At 55.5% G+C, this 18,754-nt stretch overlaps 1 protein-coding gene across 6 annotated transcripts in view; it reads right to left on the bottom strand.

Annotated features, from left to right (window-relative positions):
* Window positions 1–77: 77 nt before the first annotated feature.
* ARHGEF18 (Rho/Rac guanine nucleotide exchange factor 18) overlaps window positions 78–18,754 on the bottom strand; it is an 80,643-nt gene continuing 61,966 nt past the window's right edge. For 4 of the 6 annotated variants that reach the window (XM_033134335.1, XM_033134336.1, XM_033134333.1 and 1 more), the window contains 18 exons: window positions 18,553–18,665; window positions 18,278–18,418; window positions 16,592–16,842; window positions 14,988–15,113; window positions 13,293–13,410; window positions 12,187–12,435; window positions 10,391–10,467; window positions 8,459–8,637; window positions 7,472–7,563; window positions 5,468–5,650; window positions 4,091–4,228; window positions 3,633–3,757; window positions 2,962–3,018; window positions 2,784–2,831; window positions 2,209–2,679; window positions 1,515–1,848; window positions 467–592; window positions 78–389 (listed from right to left, as the gene is read on the bottom strand). In XM_033134335.1, the coding sequence (XP_032990226.1) occupies window positions 235–389; window positions 467–592; window positions 1,515–1,848; window positions 2,209–2,679; window positions 2,784–2,831; window positions 2,962–3,018; window positions 3,633–3,757; window positions 4,091–4,228; window positions 5,468–5,650; window positions 7,472–7,563; window positions 8,459–8,637; window positions 10,391–10,467; window positions 12,187–12,435; window positions 13,293–13,410; window positions 14,988–15,113; window positions 16,592–16,842; window positions 18,278–18,418; window positions 18,553–18,665 (2,983 nt within the window). In that variant the 3' untranslated portion in view covers window positions 78–234. The remainder of the gene's footprint in view (window positions 390–466; window positions 593–1,514; window positions 1,849–2,208; window positions 2,680–2,783; window positions 2,832–2,961; window positions 3,019–3,632; window positions 3,758–4,090; window positions 4,229–5,467; window positions 5,651–7,471; window positions 7,564–8,458; window positions 8,638–10,390; window positions 10,468–12,186; window positions 12,436–13,292; window positions 13,411–14,987; window positions 15,114–16,591; window positions 16,843–18,277; window positions 18,419–18,552; window positions 18,666–18,754) is intronic. The other 2 variants (XM_033134337.1, XM_033134338.1) reach the window with 1 other exon arrangement.

Here is an 18,754-nt window from a genome sequence, read left to right as displayed (position 1 = left end):
TATATATATATATATATATATTAAAAAAAGAGGTTTAGAAAGTTACCCAGGCACCACTGCAGATCCTACAGGAAGAGCCTAGAGACGACAGGTCAGCCCTGACCCCGACCCCAACCCCGGCCAGGCAGTCATCCGTGGTAGTTTGCTGGGCAGGGAAAAGGGACAGCTGGGTGGTTCTCCAGAGCACAGAGGGTGTACAGGACAGGGAGGGGTCTGCACCTCGAGCCACACCCCCTAGAAGAAGATGACATCTTCCTTGCTGGCTTCTTCCTTGTTGAGTGGTGTGGGGTGCGGTGGCATGGGTGGGAAGGGTGCCCCCCCGGCCTTGAGGGGGAAGCACTCGGGGGACACATCAGCTGGGGCTGGGCTCGGGGCTTGGCAGGAGGGGTCTGGAAGAGAAGGGTGCGGGGTGTCAGCAGCCACCGGGCACTGTGGGTCGCCCCACTGCCCGGGCAGCTGGGCTCACCTGAGGAGGGCACGGAGCTGTGGCTGCTGAGCTGGATGGGACTCAGTGAGCAGCGATTCCGAGAGGTGTTCTCGTCCTTGCCCATAAACTTGTTGAGAAGCAGCTGCTGCTTCAGGTCGAACGAGGCTGAAAGAGGGAGGGCGCAGCCTGAGGTGCTTGGCTTTGCTCCACACACACATGGGACCACTTACCTCGGCTAGGGTCTTGCCCGCATTCCTCAGCCCTTCCCACTGTGCTTGTGCCCAGGGACAGGTCCTGCTCAGACAGTAAGCCCCAAATACAGTGACACAAAAACTGGGAGAACAGCCCCCAACTGTCCCTAGAGGGTCACTGGAGTAATTTCAACCTCTGGAGCCAGTGGTCCTGGGACATAGGTCGTGCTCCCCAGGAACGTCACTGGGAGGGCTCCCCCGCCAGCACCTGCTTGCTCACAGCACCAAAGGGAGTCCCTGGGCTTTCTCTACTACAGGGTGCCCTGGGGCAAGGGCCTAGTGTCCCCTCTGTGGAAGGAGGACAATGGGTAGAGCCCTTGGCCGCTGGATTGACATCAGGTGGGGTTTGGGTGGGGAGCGTTAGTGTCAGTCCCCATGCTCTCCCTAAGTAACTGGGGTTCTCTGACTTCTTGCTTCTGGTGACCACCTCTCTAAGAGCCTCCAAAGCCCCTTCTTTCTGAATTGCCCAGACGCTCCCTTGTCCCACTTCCAGTTTGAGAACCAAGGTGGGAAAAGGACCTGGGGTTGGTTATGTCAGTTTTGCTTCTTGAGATGAAAGACCTCACATGGCGGGGCTGGTGGCAGCCTCAGCCTCATTGCCAGCTCTACCTTCTCGTTTCCTCCACGCGCCCCTGCCAGAGGATGACCCTGGGGTCCTGTTTTTATTCGCCCACAAGGAGCTGCTCTGGTGTCACAAATGGCCCACAAGTGGACCTCCCAGTCCAGGTCAAAGGGCCTGGCAGGCACCACACGTCACCACCCTCCCGGGGACCACTCATCCCTGATGACGGCTGGGCCTGCCGTACCCCTGCCCCGCCCCCAAGTGCAGGATTCACCTGAACTCTCGCTGCGCTGGGAGCCCCTGCTCTTGCCGCCCTTGTCCTTGCTGCCCTTGGTGGAGGCGGCCAGCTTGGTGGGGATCTGCTGTTGCACGGCTGTCTGTCTCTGGATCTGGTTGGTGGCGCTGAGCAACTGGATAGGCACGTCGCTCTTAGCCAGTCGGCTGTCAGCTGGGGCGCTGTCCCGACGAGCCACCTCGGGGCGCTCGGGAAACTCAGGTCCAGTGCCGGACAGCAGCATGCTTACCCGGGGCCCTGGAACTTTGGCCATGGCTGCGGGCCCTTCCAGCCCTTCCCCGTTAAAGCTGGGGGGCTGGTTTGGGGACTGGGTCTGAAAGAGTGACAGAGGACACATCCCACTGCTGGTTCCTCTTGGAAGCCCTTCCGGGGCCCACAAAAAGCCGCTCTGCTCAGCACAACCCACCCAGCTCCTGGGCCAGGGCCCCTCAGTCTCCCAGCTGGGAGGGTGTGATCTAGGGGCACGCCCAAGTGCTGGGCCCCACACAGCTGCCATCATGGCCTATCCCCAAACACACCATTGTGCCGGCACCCTCACGTGCACACGCACGGTTACCCTCATACACACACTCGTGTGCGCTCGCACAACTCATACTTGTAGGTATATATACATGCACGTGCCCTCTTCCATCAGCACGCTTGCACACCCACAGGCCACACTCCTCGTGCGCACCTCCGCGGGTGATTCCGGCGGCAGTGCACTGGGCGCCGTGTTCTGCTTCTTGAGCCGGCGCTGCAGCTCCAGCCGCTCGCGTTCACGCTCCACGGCGCGCTGGGCCTCACGCAGGCGCTCCAGGTCATGTTGGTAGGCCTCGCGCTGCTGGTCCAGCTCGGCACGCTCCTGGCTCTGCTGCTCCTGCAGCTGCGCAACCTCGCTCTCGCGCTGCTGCAGCCGAGCCGACGCCAGGTCCAGCTCCTGCCGCTGCCGCTCCCGCTCGCGCTCCCAGCGCTGCTGCTCCAGCCGCAGCTGGCTCTGCATCTTCTGCACGCCCGCCAGCTCCTCCCGCTGCTTCTCAAAGTTTCGCTGCCGCTCCTGCTCCAGCAGCAGGTTCCCGCGCGTCGACTGCAGCCGGAACTGCTTCTCCCGCTCCTGGATGGTGGCCCTCTGCATCTCCACGTAGCTATCCTGCTGGGCGATGACCGCCTGGGGGGGAGGGGACTGGTGAGCGGGCACGCCCTCCCCTAGACCCCAACCCCAGTCAGGGAAAGGGCAGTGCAGCTTGTCACTCCCACCCCCAGCCCCCGTACCTGGAGGCTAAGGAGCAGCTGGGATAGCGTCTGGATCCGCTGGATCAGCTGAGGGGGTGGGGGTGGGGGAGGGGGGGAGAGAGAGAGAAAGAGAGAGAGACACACGCTGGTTCTCAGTCTGAAGCCCTACTGGGTGTGCATGTCAGTCCCCGAAGAGATGGACAAGCGCAGAGCCTACCTCGGACTCCAGGACAGTGGGCAGACGGGGGCCGGACTCAGGGCCCAGTGCCTCCACCTGTGGAGACAAGTGTCAAAGCAGAGATTTTAAGAACCAATCCAACTTGAGTCAGATCCATTTATTGACAAGACACTCCCTTAGCATGGGACAGGCACTTTCTGATCATCTGACGTGGGCGAGTCTTTGTGCCTGAAAAATGAGGGCACAGGGTGGCCCCAGGTGGTGGGAGGGCCGCCGGCCTCAGACTCCAAGCCCACCACCTGGCCCTGCTCTGAGCCCGACGCTTGGCAGGAGTGCACCTTCTGAATTGAAGGGTAGGAAGCAGCCAGCATGACTTTGGCATCTGTGGGAGTGAGGAGGACACGGAAAGCTCGTGGGCCCCGCAGTGTTTCTCACCTGTTGAGGGGATCATGGCCACTGTCCTGAGCCCCTCCCCTCCCCGGCCCCCCTCCATTCCGGGGGTCAGCAAGAAGCATGGAGGTTTACCTGCATGCATGTTAACCTGGGCTGAGATATTACTATTCACCAATGAGATGAATGGCACTTGTCGCCATTTGCCATAAGAAGGAAAGACTAGAGGACAACACAGGCTGCTCACACTTGTTAACGATAATTAAGAGGAGTTGGGTGGACTCGACTCAGCTCAGGGCTGTCCTGAGGAAGCAGCGTACCGTCTGTGGTGCTTCCTCGGAAGCCCCGGGGGCGTCGCCAAGCTTCACATCTGTGCTGCTTGCGGGGTCTTGCCCGTCTCGGGGGCCGGGGTCACTGCTACACACCTTCTTCTTAAAACTGCCACCTAAAAACCCCAAGCCAGGCATGTGGGAATGCTGGGGGTTCTCAGGGGGTCTAGACGCCCCACCCCGGCCCAGGTAGGAAATCACGGCTGGGTTGCAGCCCTCAGCTCTGTGCTGAAATAGTGGCATCTGTGGTGGAGGTAAGCAGAAGGTTCCAGAACCCTGACCACGAGGGAGATTAAGGGGAAGCAGTAACAGAGACGCCAAACAGCAAACGTCTGGCTTTGCCAAGGACGCCATGTGAGGGAAACGTCTGAAGAAACTGAACCTCTGGCTGCTGACCTTCCCAAGGGCCCTAGAAGCCCCAGCCTGGGCATGGGGGGAGCACCACTCACTCTTGCCAGGACCACTGGCGCTGTCGTAGCCTCCAATGGTCCCTGCCCTCCGGCGCAGGCTCCCGGAGCCGCTTCCGTCTTCCGCCAGGCTGTTGGAGCTGCCCAGCCGCCTACAGATCAGGCTCTGGATGTCCTCGACTGTGAAAGGACGCAGGAGGGACCCAGTTACCCAGGGGCCACGCCGTTGGCATCAGAGTGCTGCAGGGCCCCGGGCAGAGGTCTGTGGGGTGTTGGTCACCCCGTCCTAATCGCCCGATGCGGGTGATTCTGTGCTCTGCCTGCACAGGTACTGCCACCAGGACGGGCCAATCTGTGTCTGCAGGACGCCAGCCCCTGGGGCAGCCTGTGGATGGGCGGCCTGGGCCTGTTAGGGAACTCGGCGTGGCTACTGCTTATGTGACGAGTCATACAGAATGTTGGTGGCCTTGGGTACACGGCTGGTCACACAAAGCACTCTAGGACAGACAGGCTTTGGCCAGGACAGGAGGTAGGAAGAACATTCCAGGCTGAGGCCAGGACATGAGAGGGCCTCTTGGGGCCAAGGGCAATGTCCACTGGAGAAACAGGAGGAAGGAGAACGTCGCTGTTCCTGGGGAAGCAGGGGCAGAGTCCACATGGGACCCCTCTGCTCGGTTCCCTTCCCTCTGAAGGCAGGGCTGTGTCTGTCTGGTTTGCTGTTGAAAGAGGGGTGCCGCCGTCCTCCCAGACTGAATGCACCCTGGCTGCGGGGCCTGACATGTGTCCTGGTGAGCATGGGCTGCAGCAGCTGCATGGAAGCTGCCAGGGACCCTGACTGCTCGGTGAAGCCGGCCTGGGCAGGGCGTACACTCGGGGGGCAGGCCATCTACTGGCCAGTGCCCTCCTGTGGCTGCTGGTGCATCTTCCCACTACATGCGGGGTTCAGGCCCGGGTAGCTCTGGGTCCAGGAGTCCTCTGCAACGACCCACTAACTGTGTCCATGTGCATATTTCTGGATATGTCATCAGTGACCCACTTAGAAAGGAGAGGAACGTCTTGAATGTGGGGAACCCGTCTCGGTCGACTCCAGATCCCAGGGTCCCAGTGTGGTGCCTCGCATGTGGCAAGAAGGGGAAGTGTTTGGCGAATGTGAGAGAAGGTGGTTTAAGTCTGCAACAAGGGGCTTGCACCAGGTCCTGTCTAAGGACCTTCTGGCTCTAGTAGGTGCTAGAGAGGAGCCAGCACTGCTCCAGGCCTCCAGCTGCCCACCCAGATAGAAGCGTGGCCTGGACAGGGTGGCGAGTTAGCAACACTGGGCTGTGTGCCTGGCCTAGGGCCCCTTGACAAAGCCACCCAGGCAGGACTGTGGCTCGGGAGGGGGGCAGTGCCCCATGGGGACCCCAGGGCCCGGCTACTTACTCTCAGTCATGGCCAACTTGAGGATCAGCTCCCCGTGCAGGTTCTCTGAGGGGTCTCCTCCTCGGAAGAGGAGTCGCGACTGAGCCAGGTCTTCCAGCCCGCTCACCTCGGCCATCTCCAGGTAGATGAGCTGCTTCTCGCGGAGGCTCTGAGCTATCTGCTGGTCCTTCTGGTTTAGGCGCTCTGCAAAGCCACGTGGTGTCACTCTGGTCTGGGATCATTCCCCCTGAGCCCAAGGGCGCTCGGGGATCCCCGCTGGTCCAACCTTGCTGAGAAGCAGTGGTGAAGGCCTGACCCTGCCTTCTCATGGCTTTTCCCAATTGTAAATATCAAACACGGTGGGGTGTGGTGAGATCGTACCAGGCCAATGTATGAGTCTGGGACAAACTGAGAGCCTTGTAATAGGTAGTTTTCTAATCTTGAAAGTCCTTCTTCAGGCATTTAGATCAAACTCCTTATTACAAGTCTCTCGGATTTATACTTTTTTGGCTGCTATGACTGCGACTTATTTTATTATACTTCCTCCCTGGTGACTTTTAGTAGAGCTACATCACGTTCAGCTAAATGATTAATTGCGCTTACCAGATCCAATCATTTTCCAGTAGATTCTACTGTAGCTTGTAGGCAAATAATCAGGTCACATGCAAAACATAGTTCTGTTGCCTGCCTTCAGTCTCATCGTACTTCTGTTTCTCCCCATATGACCCTGGCTGGAACTTCCAGGGTGAAGATAATAAGCAAGGGTGGGTGGCCCTGCCTGGCTCCTGATTTTGATGGGAGTGTCCCAGACGTTCAGAGTTAGGGTGAGTTCGGCCTTTGATCCAAGATGGGAAAGAGTATCTTGATAAAGAAAATATCTTTGTGTTTCTAATTCTCTAAGGATCTTGTTGGGAATAAGTGATGAATGTGCATTATTGTGTCACTGTGGCATCCATGCAGGACATAGATTTCACTACCGTTCGGAGGAAAGAGTCAGAATGGGATGAAACGAAGACTATGCTAGTTACGTTTCCAGGGTCCAGTGGGATGTCCCCCCTTCCTTTTGGACATTTTTATTAATACCTTCACAGGTGCATCTCCCCACAAAGAGAAATAAAGTACGTACTACCTGATTTTCCCGGATTTACTGCTTAAATGTTATCTAACTTAAAACAATGCAGTTAGTGAAAAGGAAGAGGAAGCTGATGGAGACCACGAAGTCCTAGGAATTGTTCTTGGCCACGACTCACTGAAACCTCACAGGATGGGAGGAGAATGGATAGCACAACAGGTTACAGCCACACAATGGAATATTATTCCGCTGTCAAAAGGCAGGGAACTGACAGCTACTGAGGATGAACCTTGACAATATCACGCTAAATGAAATCAGCCAGATGCAAAAGGACAGATACTTCATGACTCCACTTATACAAGGTCCCTGGAACAGCTAAATTCATGGAGACAGACAACAGATGAGACGTTACCAGCAGCTGGCGGGCGGTGGGGGGGAAGCAATGGGGAATGACTGCTAATAGGGGCAGCGTTTCTTTTTAGGGTGATGAACATGGTCCAAAATTGATTGTGTAGTGCTTGTGACAGTGTGATGAAAGCCACTGCATAGGACCCTTTAAAAGGGTGAACTGTATGGTGTGAAGCTGAGGTCCCCGGCCACAAAGCCAGGGCTGGTCTCGGTCTGCCTGGCTCTAGGAGGCTATGGGGGTCCTGCGCTCCTACACGGCCCCATGGGACCTGTCCGAGATGGTATGTGACCTGGGACACCCACATTGAGCTTCTCCCTGAACAAGGACCAGGGGAAGGGAGCAGCGTGTGTGGCAAAGCGCTTGTATTGGAAGGGGCTCAGGGCCCTGAGTACCACCAGAAGACCACTCCTTCCAGAAGACCACTACCTCATGACAAAGCCTTGCTGCTAATGCCCCACAGAGCTGCAGGACACAAGGCAGCTCACAGCAAAAGGCCCGGGGCACACGTCTGTGGGCATGGAGGTCGGGACTGACTTGCCCTTACCTTGGAAGTCCCTCAGCTTCACGGCGCGGGCCTCCATCACCTTCCTTTCCTCTTCGGCCTCGCTGAAGGGCACCTCTTCCTCGTCCGGACAGCTGCAGGGACAGGGGACAACAGGTGGGTGAGAATGCCTCACGGGCTGGCTGGCCCCTACCAGGGGCACCTCAGTGGACACTAAAGATGTCTGCAGAATCAGCTGCTAAGAGTGTCTGCTTTTGTGATGGATTTAGCTTGTAACGGAGCAGGAGGAAAAGGACGGGGAAGAGAAAGACAGCATTAGCATTTATCCAGTCTCAGTGTTGGGATATAACCAACCACAGGTTTTAAATGCCTAGCCACCACTTGGAGGAGACTGCAGATAGCTTGTTTCCTGGGGACCTGCTGGGCACAGGAGGCTACAAGCCCAACAGAGCTGAAGTTGAGGGTGGAGGAAGCTTGAAGCTGGCTAAAGTCTTCGGGAAGCTTCCAAGCAGAGAGAGAGGAGCAGCAGGATGGCTGGGTGTGGGGGCCAGGCCACCTTTCCCTGTCAGGTGGACAGGGAGCCATGCATCACGCAGAGCCACTGGGTTGGGGTCCGGAGGGGTCCCCTGGCCCAAGGAGGAAGGACAGGACGCCATGACCTGCTCCAGCAGGTCTGGCCCCGAACAGGGGGGATGGGGACAGCCCATGTGTCAGGCGGAATGTCCCACCAATACAGAACGTTAGAGCTGCCTGGCTCCATGTCCCCTGGCCAGAGGCATCGGGGCCTTTTTAGCATCTGACAGGTGGAGCTGTTGTCAGAAGGAGCTGGAATGGTGCCATCTGTCCCCTTTAGATGAAGGACGGACAAAGCACCAAGGTGGAAAGAGGGAGAGGAAAAGCAAAGGGGTCTCTGGTCTGCCTGTGACCTCCGGTGCTTTCAGGCATTTCAGGGTCACCGCCAATATGCCAACCAGCAAAGCCAAGGGCAAACAGCCAGTAGCAGGAACACAGGCACACAGCCCTGCTCACCTCTCAACAGCCCTTCGGATGTGGGCCATCCAGGCGTTCCTCTCCTCTTTGGAGCTAGTGTAAATCTCGTACATCTCGGGCCCTTGTAGGGAGGCGCTGATCAAAAACATGGCTTTCTCCTCGTTGGCCACTTCCCTCACAATCAGCTTTTGTAACGAGATGACGGGGCGCTTCGAGTCCTGCAGGGCAGAACATGGTGGGGAGGGTCACCTTTCACCTTACCGCAGGGCGCCCCACTCGTCTTCAAACAATTCAAAGCAGAAATATTTTGCCATCTGAGGAAACAAGATACTATTGCCATGACATCCTCGTATCCTTTTCACGGGTGTTTGATATGCTTAAACAAATGTGTTTTATGATCAGTAATGCATGTACGTGGTACAAAACTCAAAAGAGGGCCGGCCCGGTGGCTCAGGCGGTTAGAGCTCCGTGCTCCTAACTCCGAAGGCTGCCGGTTCGATTCCACAAGGGATGGTGGGCTGCGCCCCCTGCAACTAGCAATGGCAACTGGACCTGGAGCTGAGCTGCGCCCTCCACAACTAAGACTGAAAGGAAAACAACTTGACTTGGAAAAAAAAAGTCCTGGAAGTACACACTGTTCCCCAATAAAGTCCTGTTCCCCTTCCCCAATAAAATCTTTAAAAAAAAACCAAAAAACAAAAAACAAAAAAATCTCAAAAGAAACAAGAGTAGATCGTATATAACAAAAACCTCTTCCTCCTGACACTGCTCAAACACCCAGGGCCAATCAGTATTTCCAGTCTGTATGTCCCACATGAGATATGCTCCAGATGAACCAGTAAAATGCACATTTTTAACTGGTTATTACGGGTTGAATTATGTCCCCCCAAATTCCTATGTTGAAGCCCTAACCGCCAGACCTCAGAATGTGACTATTTGGAGAGACAGCCTTTACAGAGGTGATTAAGGCAAAACGAGGTCATTAGGATGGCCCTGATCCAACACGACTGGTGTCCCTATAAGAGGAGATCAGGACACAGACATGCACAGAGGGACAACCGTGTGGGGACACAGGGTGCAAATGGCCCAGCAGCTTATCGCGTCCCATCACACAGGTGAGCTGGAGTCAAGGCGAGACAATGGTTTGGTGAAGCAGCCGGATCCTGTCTGTGGTGCTGGGAAACCTCGAGAAGCTCTAAAATGTCTGGGGAAGGTACATGGTCCCTAGTTAAGTCACAGAGGCCACCTTCATCGCCAGATGAAGCTGGAGGCAAACCAGTTCTATGAGCCCCGAAGCACCGGGTGCCCATGGTGGGGGGGCCTGACATCCTTCCCCTGCAGTGAGGTTTGCACTGTTAGATGCTAAAGGACCGGGGTCACCTAGGCGAGTAGGAAGAAAGCCACGTCCCCGGTGGACACGGGCCAGGAGGGATGACTGGCATCCCAGCTTGACTCCAAGTCCATCAGTGCTCACGGCAGACGTTCTGGGACCAGCATGCTGTGGGGTCAACATGGTGATAGCACACAGGGACGCGGGACAGAGGCTGCCTGAGCTCGTGTCCTTAGTGACGAGCCAGTAAGTCCCTGGGAGGCACGGAAGGGCTCTTCTGCCCACGATGCTGAGGCCTGGGAGAACTTGAGTGCTTGTGACAGAAAGAGCCACAGAAATGCAGAGGGAGGCAGACACTGGAACGAGCCCCTGAAGCCTCGTCAGGCAACTAGACAGCAAAATTCTACTGCTTCCGTTCTCAGGTTATTCTGCTGCTGCCTTGTGGGAACCTTCTGGCCCTTGGGAGGACCCAGGACAACCAAGCACAGCTGTACGTCACCCGGATGAGCTTTTCTAGCCGCCTTGCTCTGTACTGTTCTCGTCTTGTCGTTGAGGTAGCGCCCCCGGCCGCCCCCTCCACCCAGCTGCCTTCTGCACAGGCAGCTTTACAGCAGCCCTTCCATGAATAGGGGGACACATACCACAGAAGCAAAGACATATTTCTGATCCTTTTCTTGGAGGAGCAAGAGCACGTCGGTCAACAAGACGGCAAGGACGTCTAAGGAGAGAGCACAGGAGGAAAGGTGTGGGGTGACATGGCTACGTGGGTCCTGCTGGGCAGCCGGGCAGACAGAGCCCCAGGGGCCGTCAGCACCACAGGAAGGAGCCCCGGTCACTCTCAGCCCGGCGCCATGATGCTTCTGCGTGAGCCTGAATGCTTCTTTTCGCCTCCCACCTTCCCACCACCTCCCCAGGTTTCAACACTTCACACCAACTACCGTGTTTCCCCAAAAATAAGACCTAGCCTGACCATCAGCTCTAATGCATCTTTTAGAGCAAAAATTAATATAAGACCTGGTGTAATATAACATAACATAATATAATTAATATAAAATAATACAATAATGGGTCTTACATTAATTTTTGCTCCAAAAGACGCATTAGAGCTGATTGTCTGGCTCGGTCTTATTTTTGGGGAAACAGGGTACTAGTGTCCTTCTGGTGGTCCCTCAGCACCTCCCGCTCCACTGCCAGGCCACTGTGCCCTGACGTTCCCCTGCTGTGGCAGTGCCCCCGGGGTCTGTCTTTGAGAATCTCTCACTGTGATTTCTCAAATGAGAACCCATCCCTGCTCCGTTCTTCCTGCCCCCAGGTCACCTGGGACCTGAGCCGCTGGAGCCTCCTGCCTCCTACCAAAGGGCCGCGCTCTTGCCTCCTCATGCCCGAGCTTCCTGGTGGCAGCAGACTGCATGCCTTGTCCCTGTAGGAACATCTCACGGCCACCCGCACGGCAGAGCTTTTGCACTTGGATGCACGTCCTGAATTGCGTCTCCACCAGGAGCTCATGTGGTGGGAAGCATAAACACTGCCTTCTTGGGAGCTTCCTCCGACCCCAACTCAACCACATGCCCTCTCTTGGGGTCATTCTCTTGCATCGCAGCCTGCTGGCTTCCTTGAAAGCATTTACCGTGCTTTTCGCCATTTTTCTGTTTACTACTCTCTCTCTCTGCCCGCTGACTGGCCTCCTACCACCCTCCTGGGGGCCTGGAACACAGGAGGTGCTGAGCTGTGTCTGCAGGACGCACCTCACGCAATATATGAACAAACACATTCTGCCGTTTGGCCACCTAAAGATTCAGCCACTCCCTAAAGACCTTTAAAGATGCCGATGCCAGTGGACATGTCAGCACATTTCTGAGGCTCATGAAATGGACAGGAGACTTGGGGATGAGTCCCGAGTGCTCGCTGGTCTGGACTGCACCATGGATTCTGGAAGCCAGGACCGGAGCACACGCCGAGCAGTGACTGAGATGCTCGGTGACACTGAGGTCAGCAGTCCAGTCCGGGTGGTGTGTTCTACCCACACTAGGCCGTCAGTGGTTGGGCCCACTACAGGCGCGCCCTGGACGGCCGGTTGGGAAACCTGGGGCCTCACGGTGCTACGGAATTCTGCTGGCAATGAATCCCCACCCCTCTGCATCCAGGGGCCCTCTGGTGTGCACCACACCGTCTCAGAGACTGGAGGAGGGTGCTGGGGTGACTGTCTCATTCTCACTCCACTGTGGCTGCCTGTGCTCCTCCTGACTTAGCACACGACCTCCCTTCAGCCATGAAGCAGCCAGGCTGCGGTGGCTCTGTGCCAGCTGGCACCCACAAACCCAAAATGGTGCCCATGGATCCAGAGGGCACCCACTACTTCTCGACAGTGGTATCAATCCAAGAAGGGGCCACCCGTCCAAGAGGGTCCCCTCCCGAGGGGGCCCAGGCAGGGCTTCACCTTTTAGGCGCCCGGACGTGGTCTTCCAGCACAGCGTGCCCTCCAGATGGAGCTGCCGCTGTAGCATGTCCTCCTTGCGGAAGGGCAGCCCGTTCTTGAGCTTGCTGGAGGACTTCAGGTCCATCTTGCCTGCGATCTCCCTGAGGCGCTGGCCTTTCTCGCACTCGCTGACCTTGGCGTCCACTTGTGAGATGACGTCTTTGATGAGGTTCAGGGCCTGGGTCAGGTCTTCATAGTCCTCGGAGCCGGCTGCCAACACAGCAGAGTTTTAGTGCTTTCCTTTGTCCACGTTCACGAACAGGACAGAGGCGGACACGCTACGGGGTCTGAGGGGGGTTCCCTGGGGCCACTGCTCAGAGGTCCTTCAAGAATTGCCTTCCAACTTGAATCTCCCCAGATATAAATGCTTCTCCAAAACAAATGCAACAGCCCAGCGTTTGTTTGTTTTTTTCTTACCAACAGAGCTTCTGTGGAATGCAGAAGCTAAGGTGCAATTCAGTGACACATGTAACGGCCACCCCTTGGTAAAGAGACTCCCTGTGCCCTCCAGCTTTTCATAACACTCCCTCCACCTCCTGCTGTTACCAAGAGTGGGCCCCTCCCTCCCCAGGGACGTGCCTTTCGTGGCCCACGTCCCCTGGACACGAGGGAGATGACTCAGCATTGCCCCGGCCTCTGGGTCTCGTGCCCCTTCCCTACTGCCCTGCAGGCTGTCGGCAGGCTCTCCTGTGGCACCGCTCACAAACATAGGAACCATGTCTTTTCTGTCTGGGTCACTGAGAAGTGACCCTAACACGGGCACTTTCTCCATAACGCAGCCTCTCCTCAGATGTTCACCGAGGGCCTGCTATGGCTCAGCTGTGCCAGGGGCCGAGGTAACAGTGGGCCCGTGAGGCCCGGTTCCCATCCTTCTTGGTTGGAAGCCCCAGCACCCTGCACAGTGATTCTGCCTGGTGACAACTCAGTGAATGGTCCCCGAGCCCAGCAATACCCAGAGAACCAAGGACAAATGACAGAGGGGCATGTGTCCAAAGCAATGGTTACAGCAGGGCGCAGGGCGACAGAGACCACCGGCACAACTCCGACGGGCAAGGCAGCGACGGTACCTTCTGTGTTCTGGATGATGCGTTCCACCAGCACGGGGTACTTGGTGATGCGCTGAGTGACCAGAAGAATACACTCCTGCACGCCCAGCCGCCGCACAATGGAAAAGTTGCCGATTTTCTATGAAATGGAAAACAAAACCATGCCGTACTGACGTCTTACTTCCTGCCAAATCAGTGGATTTAACTTGGCTGGATACCGAGGCTGGGGGCTCCTTCCTCTTTGGCTCACGGGAACCTTTTCTTTGCTGGCTTCACCAGAAATGTAAAAGCAGGATACACACAAAGGCAACAAAAGCAAAGGCAGCCTGGCCTACAAAGGGGGCCCCCAAGGCAGCAGGGGAGAAGAAACCAGAACCAGCCGGGGGCGGCCACGGGAATCACCCGGAGCTGTACGATGCATGTGCACGTGCGCACATATGTGTGTGAAGATCCTGACCCGGACTGACGGCTATTGGACCTTCCAGAACCAGACTAGGCCTGTGCCTTCTGAAGCGGCTCCCTGTAGGCTTCTGATACATACCTCTAGCTAAGAACCCAAGAAGCGGTCATCTGAAGCCGTTTCTTGGTGGGGGGCTGAGAGCAGCTTCCGGCGCTCTTCAGAGCACACCGCATGCTCTCCTTCTTTGCTCCCACCACTCTTGTCTGAGTTTCAGGAATGCCAGCCATTGCAGAAAGGACCAGGAGAGTCACTGTGGGATGTGTGACATTCTGGGAACAAAACTCGCTCTTGGTTTCCTTCATCTCATCAGAACCCTCCCACTTTCTAAGTGTTTCTAGCTCATGATGTTGGGTGGCCTGTCCCATGCTTGTCACCAGATGAATTTAGGCCCTAAAGTGACTTTTTTTCCCTTTCACGTCCATCCACTGTGATGATAATGGAGTGAAACTGAAAACGCATCATTTGAACTCCAGACCATTAGTTACAGAATATCATTTCAGAATAAAGTCCTCAGGGTCCAGGCGACAGGGGATGAAGCTTTTTGGAATCAAGTGTGCCAGGGCCACCACACAGCTATGCTGACAGAGCCTAGCGGCCTCAACCGGATGCACCTTCTAGATAGCAGGAGGGAGCGCCTTGGCCGACCCAGCTGACTCAGGCTGGGTGAAGCGTTTTTGGTTCTGAGCTTTGAGTGTCCACACTCTGTTAGGCAAAAGATGGGTGTGGGTCATTCCACAGACTATGGGGGACATAGGGGACCAGAGAGGAGAGGAGGCAAGGGAGGGGACAAAGGTTTAGAGTAAGGAATGCCTTGCATTAGTCAGAGCGTCGGAGGCACCATGGGTGACTCCAGAGGGGGCGGCTCCCAGGGCAGGGTGGCCCCGTGAAGCGACACTTGTGTCACCTCAACAATCTGAGGAATGATGGTCAGCGGGTTCCATGTTGGGGCCTGCAGGGGCATCTTGGGGGCCACCCTTGTGTCAAGGAGCAAAGCTCTAGGTCTGCTTTGCTTTTACACCTTGGGATTCTCCAGAAGATTCCACTGACATGTTCTTGAATGAGTTCATGGTTAAGAACGAAAATAAAAATGTGAAGATCACTGGTTTATAACAGGTACCTTAATTTAAAGATCTCCAAACAGCGCTGTGTGTGTGTGTGTGTGTGTGTGTGTGTGTGTGTGTGTATGGTGGGGGACGGGGGGAAGGGAAATACAGTAAAACGGATGTTTTTAATTTAAAAAATCATTTTTTTTTTACCTTGATCAAGTTTTGAAATTTCTTATTTTGCTGCAGCAGCAACTTGTAATGACTGACTGCTTCATTGTGGCCACTACAAAAGACACCATATTTTTCTTTCATTCTCTCCCCGTTTTCACCTGAAAACTGAAAGACAGTGGAGATGTTACTGAAAGGAAACACGAAAACCGCCAGGGAACGTTTTCATGTCGTTCATCTGACTCTGTAAAGTAAGTACTGAATTCACTTGCGATTTTACTTTGTTCTCTAACACATACTCAAGCAGAGACATGCTTTAGTACAGGCGTCCTGTTGCAAGGTACAATAAAGGTAAAACGAGAAAACGTTCTGCTAATGGGCTTTACGATGTCACAGATGCTGTGACGACATCCTGAACTCCGAGAAGGAAACATAAATTTAAGCTGAACAAAGTTAGAAAAATTTAAAAGCAAAAGAGGTATTCTTCCAGTTTATTCTAACGAGTTGACTCGGGAAGCTTGGATCACTCTGAGGTCAGGCTAGTGGTGGTGGTGCCCTCTGACAATCTTGGCTGAGGCTCAGAAGTTGACTCAGAAGTCAATTCAGGGTCAACATCCCTCCCACAGGTGGCTCTGGTCCATAGATACGCTTCTAACAGCCAAAAACACAGCCGCCAAAACCAAAAAATAAAGACTGGGCAACCAACCGAAAAAAAGCCCAGAACGCAACACTGGACAGTGTTTGGACAAGTGCACACACTTTTTAGGTCTCTGTGTTGCTAGACTGGCTGCACACACAGCTGTAAGGGCCCAGGACCGCTGTCGTCTGGGGAGGCAGGCTATGAATAAACGGGGGTGAAAGGGTTCCTAGACTCAGTTCCAATGTGTGTGTGTGGGTTCCCCCCATATCAACAATTCTCAGACGACAGCAGGTTCTGACACTACCTACCTGGAGATGGCATCTACAAGTTAAGGGTTTAGTCCTATAAGACTGCCCTCCCCCTACTTCAGATGCCAGTTGTCACCTGTGCTTCAGACCAACTGGCTATAGATCAGAGGTTCCTGTGATCCCCTCCTCGGGTTCAATTAACTGGCTAGAGTGGCTCACAGAACTCAGAGAAACAGTTTACTTACTAGATCACCACTGCCTTTAATAAGGATAAACTCAGGAACCGCCAGGGGGAGGGCCAGGTATGGGGAAAGGGGCGGAGCTTCCATGCCCTCTCCGGGCACCACTCTTCCTGAATCTCCACGTGTTCACCAACCCGAAAGCTCTCTGAACCCTGTCCTGTTGGGTTCTTATGAAGACTTCATTATAGGGGCACGACTGATTAAATCATTAGCCATTGATGACTGATTCACCTCCAGTCCCTCTCCCCACCCCCAAGGTCGGGGAGTGGGACGCCAGCTTCCAACCCTCTAACCACGTGGTTGGCTCCCCTGGCATCCAGATCCTATCCTTAGGAGCTTTCTAGAAGTCGCCTCATAAGGCGTTTAGGAAATTCCAAGGGTTTTGGGACCTGTTGAGCCAGGAACTGTGGACAAAGAGCAAATACATGTTTCTTATAAATCACAATACAGGGCCTTGTCCCTGCTGTTACTGAAAAGGGACAGAGCCAGACGGGGGCTCATGCCAGCCGTGCCCACCTGCTGTACCAGAAGGTCCCCGATTTTCTGGATGATGTAATTCCGGTCGCTGCCTTCCTCCAGGGCCTCCCAGCGGCGCTCCTTCAGCCGAGAGAGGAAGTGGCTATGCAGCTCGAGGAGGTCGTCCGCGCACGGGAAGAGGCGGCCAATAGCCTTGCTGGTGAACTGCAGCTCCTCCTGCAGGGCCCTGGAGTAGACCTTGAGCATGATCTTCAGCGTCCGTACGTGGTGCGCCTCCGTCTGCATCAGCTCTGTGGGGCATGGGGACAGGACTTACCCACACAGGTTACACACCCTGGCGTCGCTCCTCCCGTGATCCACGGGGGCACTCGTGCGTCCTGCCCGCCTGCCACACGCCAGGCTGGCTTCTCAGTTCTCTGCTGAAGTCCTCGCCCCCGTGGCCTTGCTACCCAAAGGCCAGGCCTCCCGCTCTCCCCACCCCGGTGCTGCAGGGGCCCCCGCTTAAGGGAGCAGCGAGGGGTGGGGTGACATCCGGAGAGGCAGGACCCAGGATGTGTGCCGGGACCTCACATTCACAGGAGGGTTTTGTGCCGAAGGCGTCTCAAGGCTGTTTGGAGCCAGAACACCGTTTGGATGAACACCACTCCTTGGGGTATGCAATTCACACATTTGTGCATGTCAGGGGCCAGACCCAGACGGTAACTGATGCAAAAGCAGAGCTCAAGTGAGATTTTAATTAACTGTTAAAGGCAAAGAAAGACGAGGTTTTGTGTTGGAGTTTTCCTGTCATTCAAGTCAAGGCCTTGAAGCTGTTAGAGGTGAAACCAAGTCAGCAGCACTGCGCCCAGGTTTGTGTTTGCCCAGGGCTGAGACAACGTGGCAGCCGGCCGCCTGGATAGAAGCGTCAGACTGATCCTCTCCGTCCCTCTCTGAAAGATCTCTGGCCTGGACTGGGGCCCTGAGAGGAAGCATCCACTCGGGTTCTCCTCCCCACTCCCACCCCAACCTAGTGGCCTGGGCAGGCAGCTCAGTGTGTGAAACTCAGAAGGACGTGGGCGCCCGTGGACACCCGAGTGGAGTGTGGGGATCCCGGAGCTGGACCGGCCATGTGGGATAAAAAGTAAGGACATTTCTAGAAATGCCAGAATGCCAACAACGGACAGGAAAATTCCTCCTCAGGTGACACAACACGGTCAGTCTTGGAGACAGTTCCCATGGAAGAAGGACCATATGAACAGTAAGAGATTAAGGGAGAGAAAGGCCTCAGGTTCCACTGTGGTTGCTTTGGGCCTCTGTCACCCAGCTTGTAGGGGGTTCTGGAGCCTGGCAGGACATAGGTGGGGCATCCAGCGCAGCCCTGGCCCAGGCACAGGCGCTGTGTCTGGGAGCTGTGGTTTTCATCGAATCCTGCGACATCCAATTTCAGGGCAGTGACTGCCCACGGCCAGCGGAAAGGGGTGCCCACCACGGAGCTGTTGCTACAGTCCCACACGGAGAGAGGGACAGCCTCCAAACCCCCCAATTACGACCACGCTCAGGCCTGTCTGCGGTCACGAGGGACAGCTGGGACAGGCCTGGGAGGCAAGGCTGTCCTGGGGGAGCAGGAAGCGGGTGACACAGTTTCAGGGGGAGTCGGCAGTGAAGCCCAGACTCCCCAGTGGAACAAATCTTTACAGAAAGGAAAAGAAGTGTGGAAGGCTGGTGTGGCGGCGGAGGGCTTCCTACCGTACAGCACGTCCTGTCTTTTCACCACCTCCCTCTTTTGTTTCTTTGCGTACGCTGGCTCCACGGAGAGGCTCCAGGACTCAGCCTCAAAGTCATGGGCGTCCGATTCGATCTCACTTCTCAGCGAGGCAGTGTAGGGGTCTGGGGGAGGAGCAAGAGGCCACTGCTCGGGGCCAGCCCAGCCTGCGGCCCGTGGACACACTGGTGTGGGTCCCAGCACTTCCCAGAGTGATGGGGACCACGTGACATCTGTGAAAGCATCGGGATGACTGTACCTTCTACAAAAATGGACTCGGCATTCGAGGATGTAAGTGAAAGGGAGTCATCCGTTGCCTGCTTAAATTTAAAAAATGCAGAGTCGGCTTCATCCATTTCTCCTGTGACTGGTCTAAATAAAAATCATAAAAACAATTACTACAAAAAAATCGAAATACACACACACACACACACGCACGTCCCATTTTATGAAGGCAAATT

Source organism: Rhinolophus ferrumequinum, chromosome 18, assembly GCF_004115265.2.
Source record: "Rhinolophus ferrumequinum isolate MPI-CBG mRhiFer1 chromosome 18, mRhiFer1_v1.p, whole genome shotgun sequence".
Taxonomy (NCBI): domain Eukaryota; kingdom Metazoa; phylum Chordata; class Mammalia; order Chiroptera; family Rhinolophidae; genus Rhinolophus; species Rhinolophus ferrumequinum.
The sequence above is the reverse complement of the archived record's forward strand: the minus strand, read 5'-3'. Positions and strand labels throughout refer to the sequence as shown.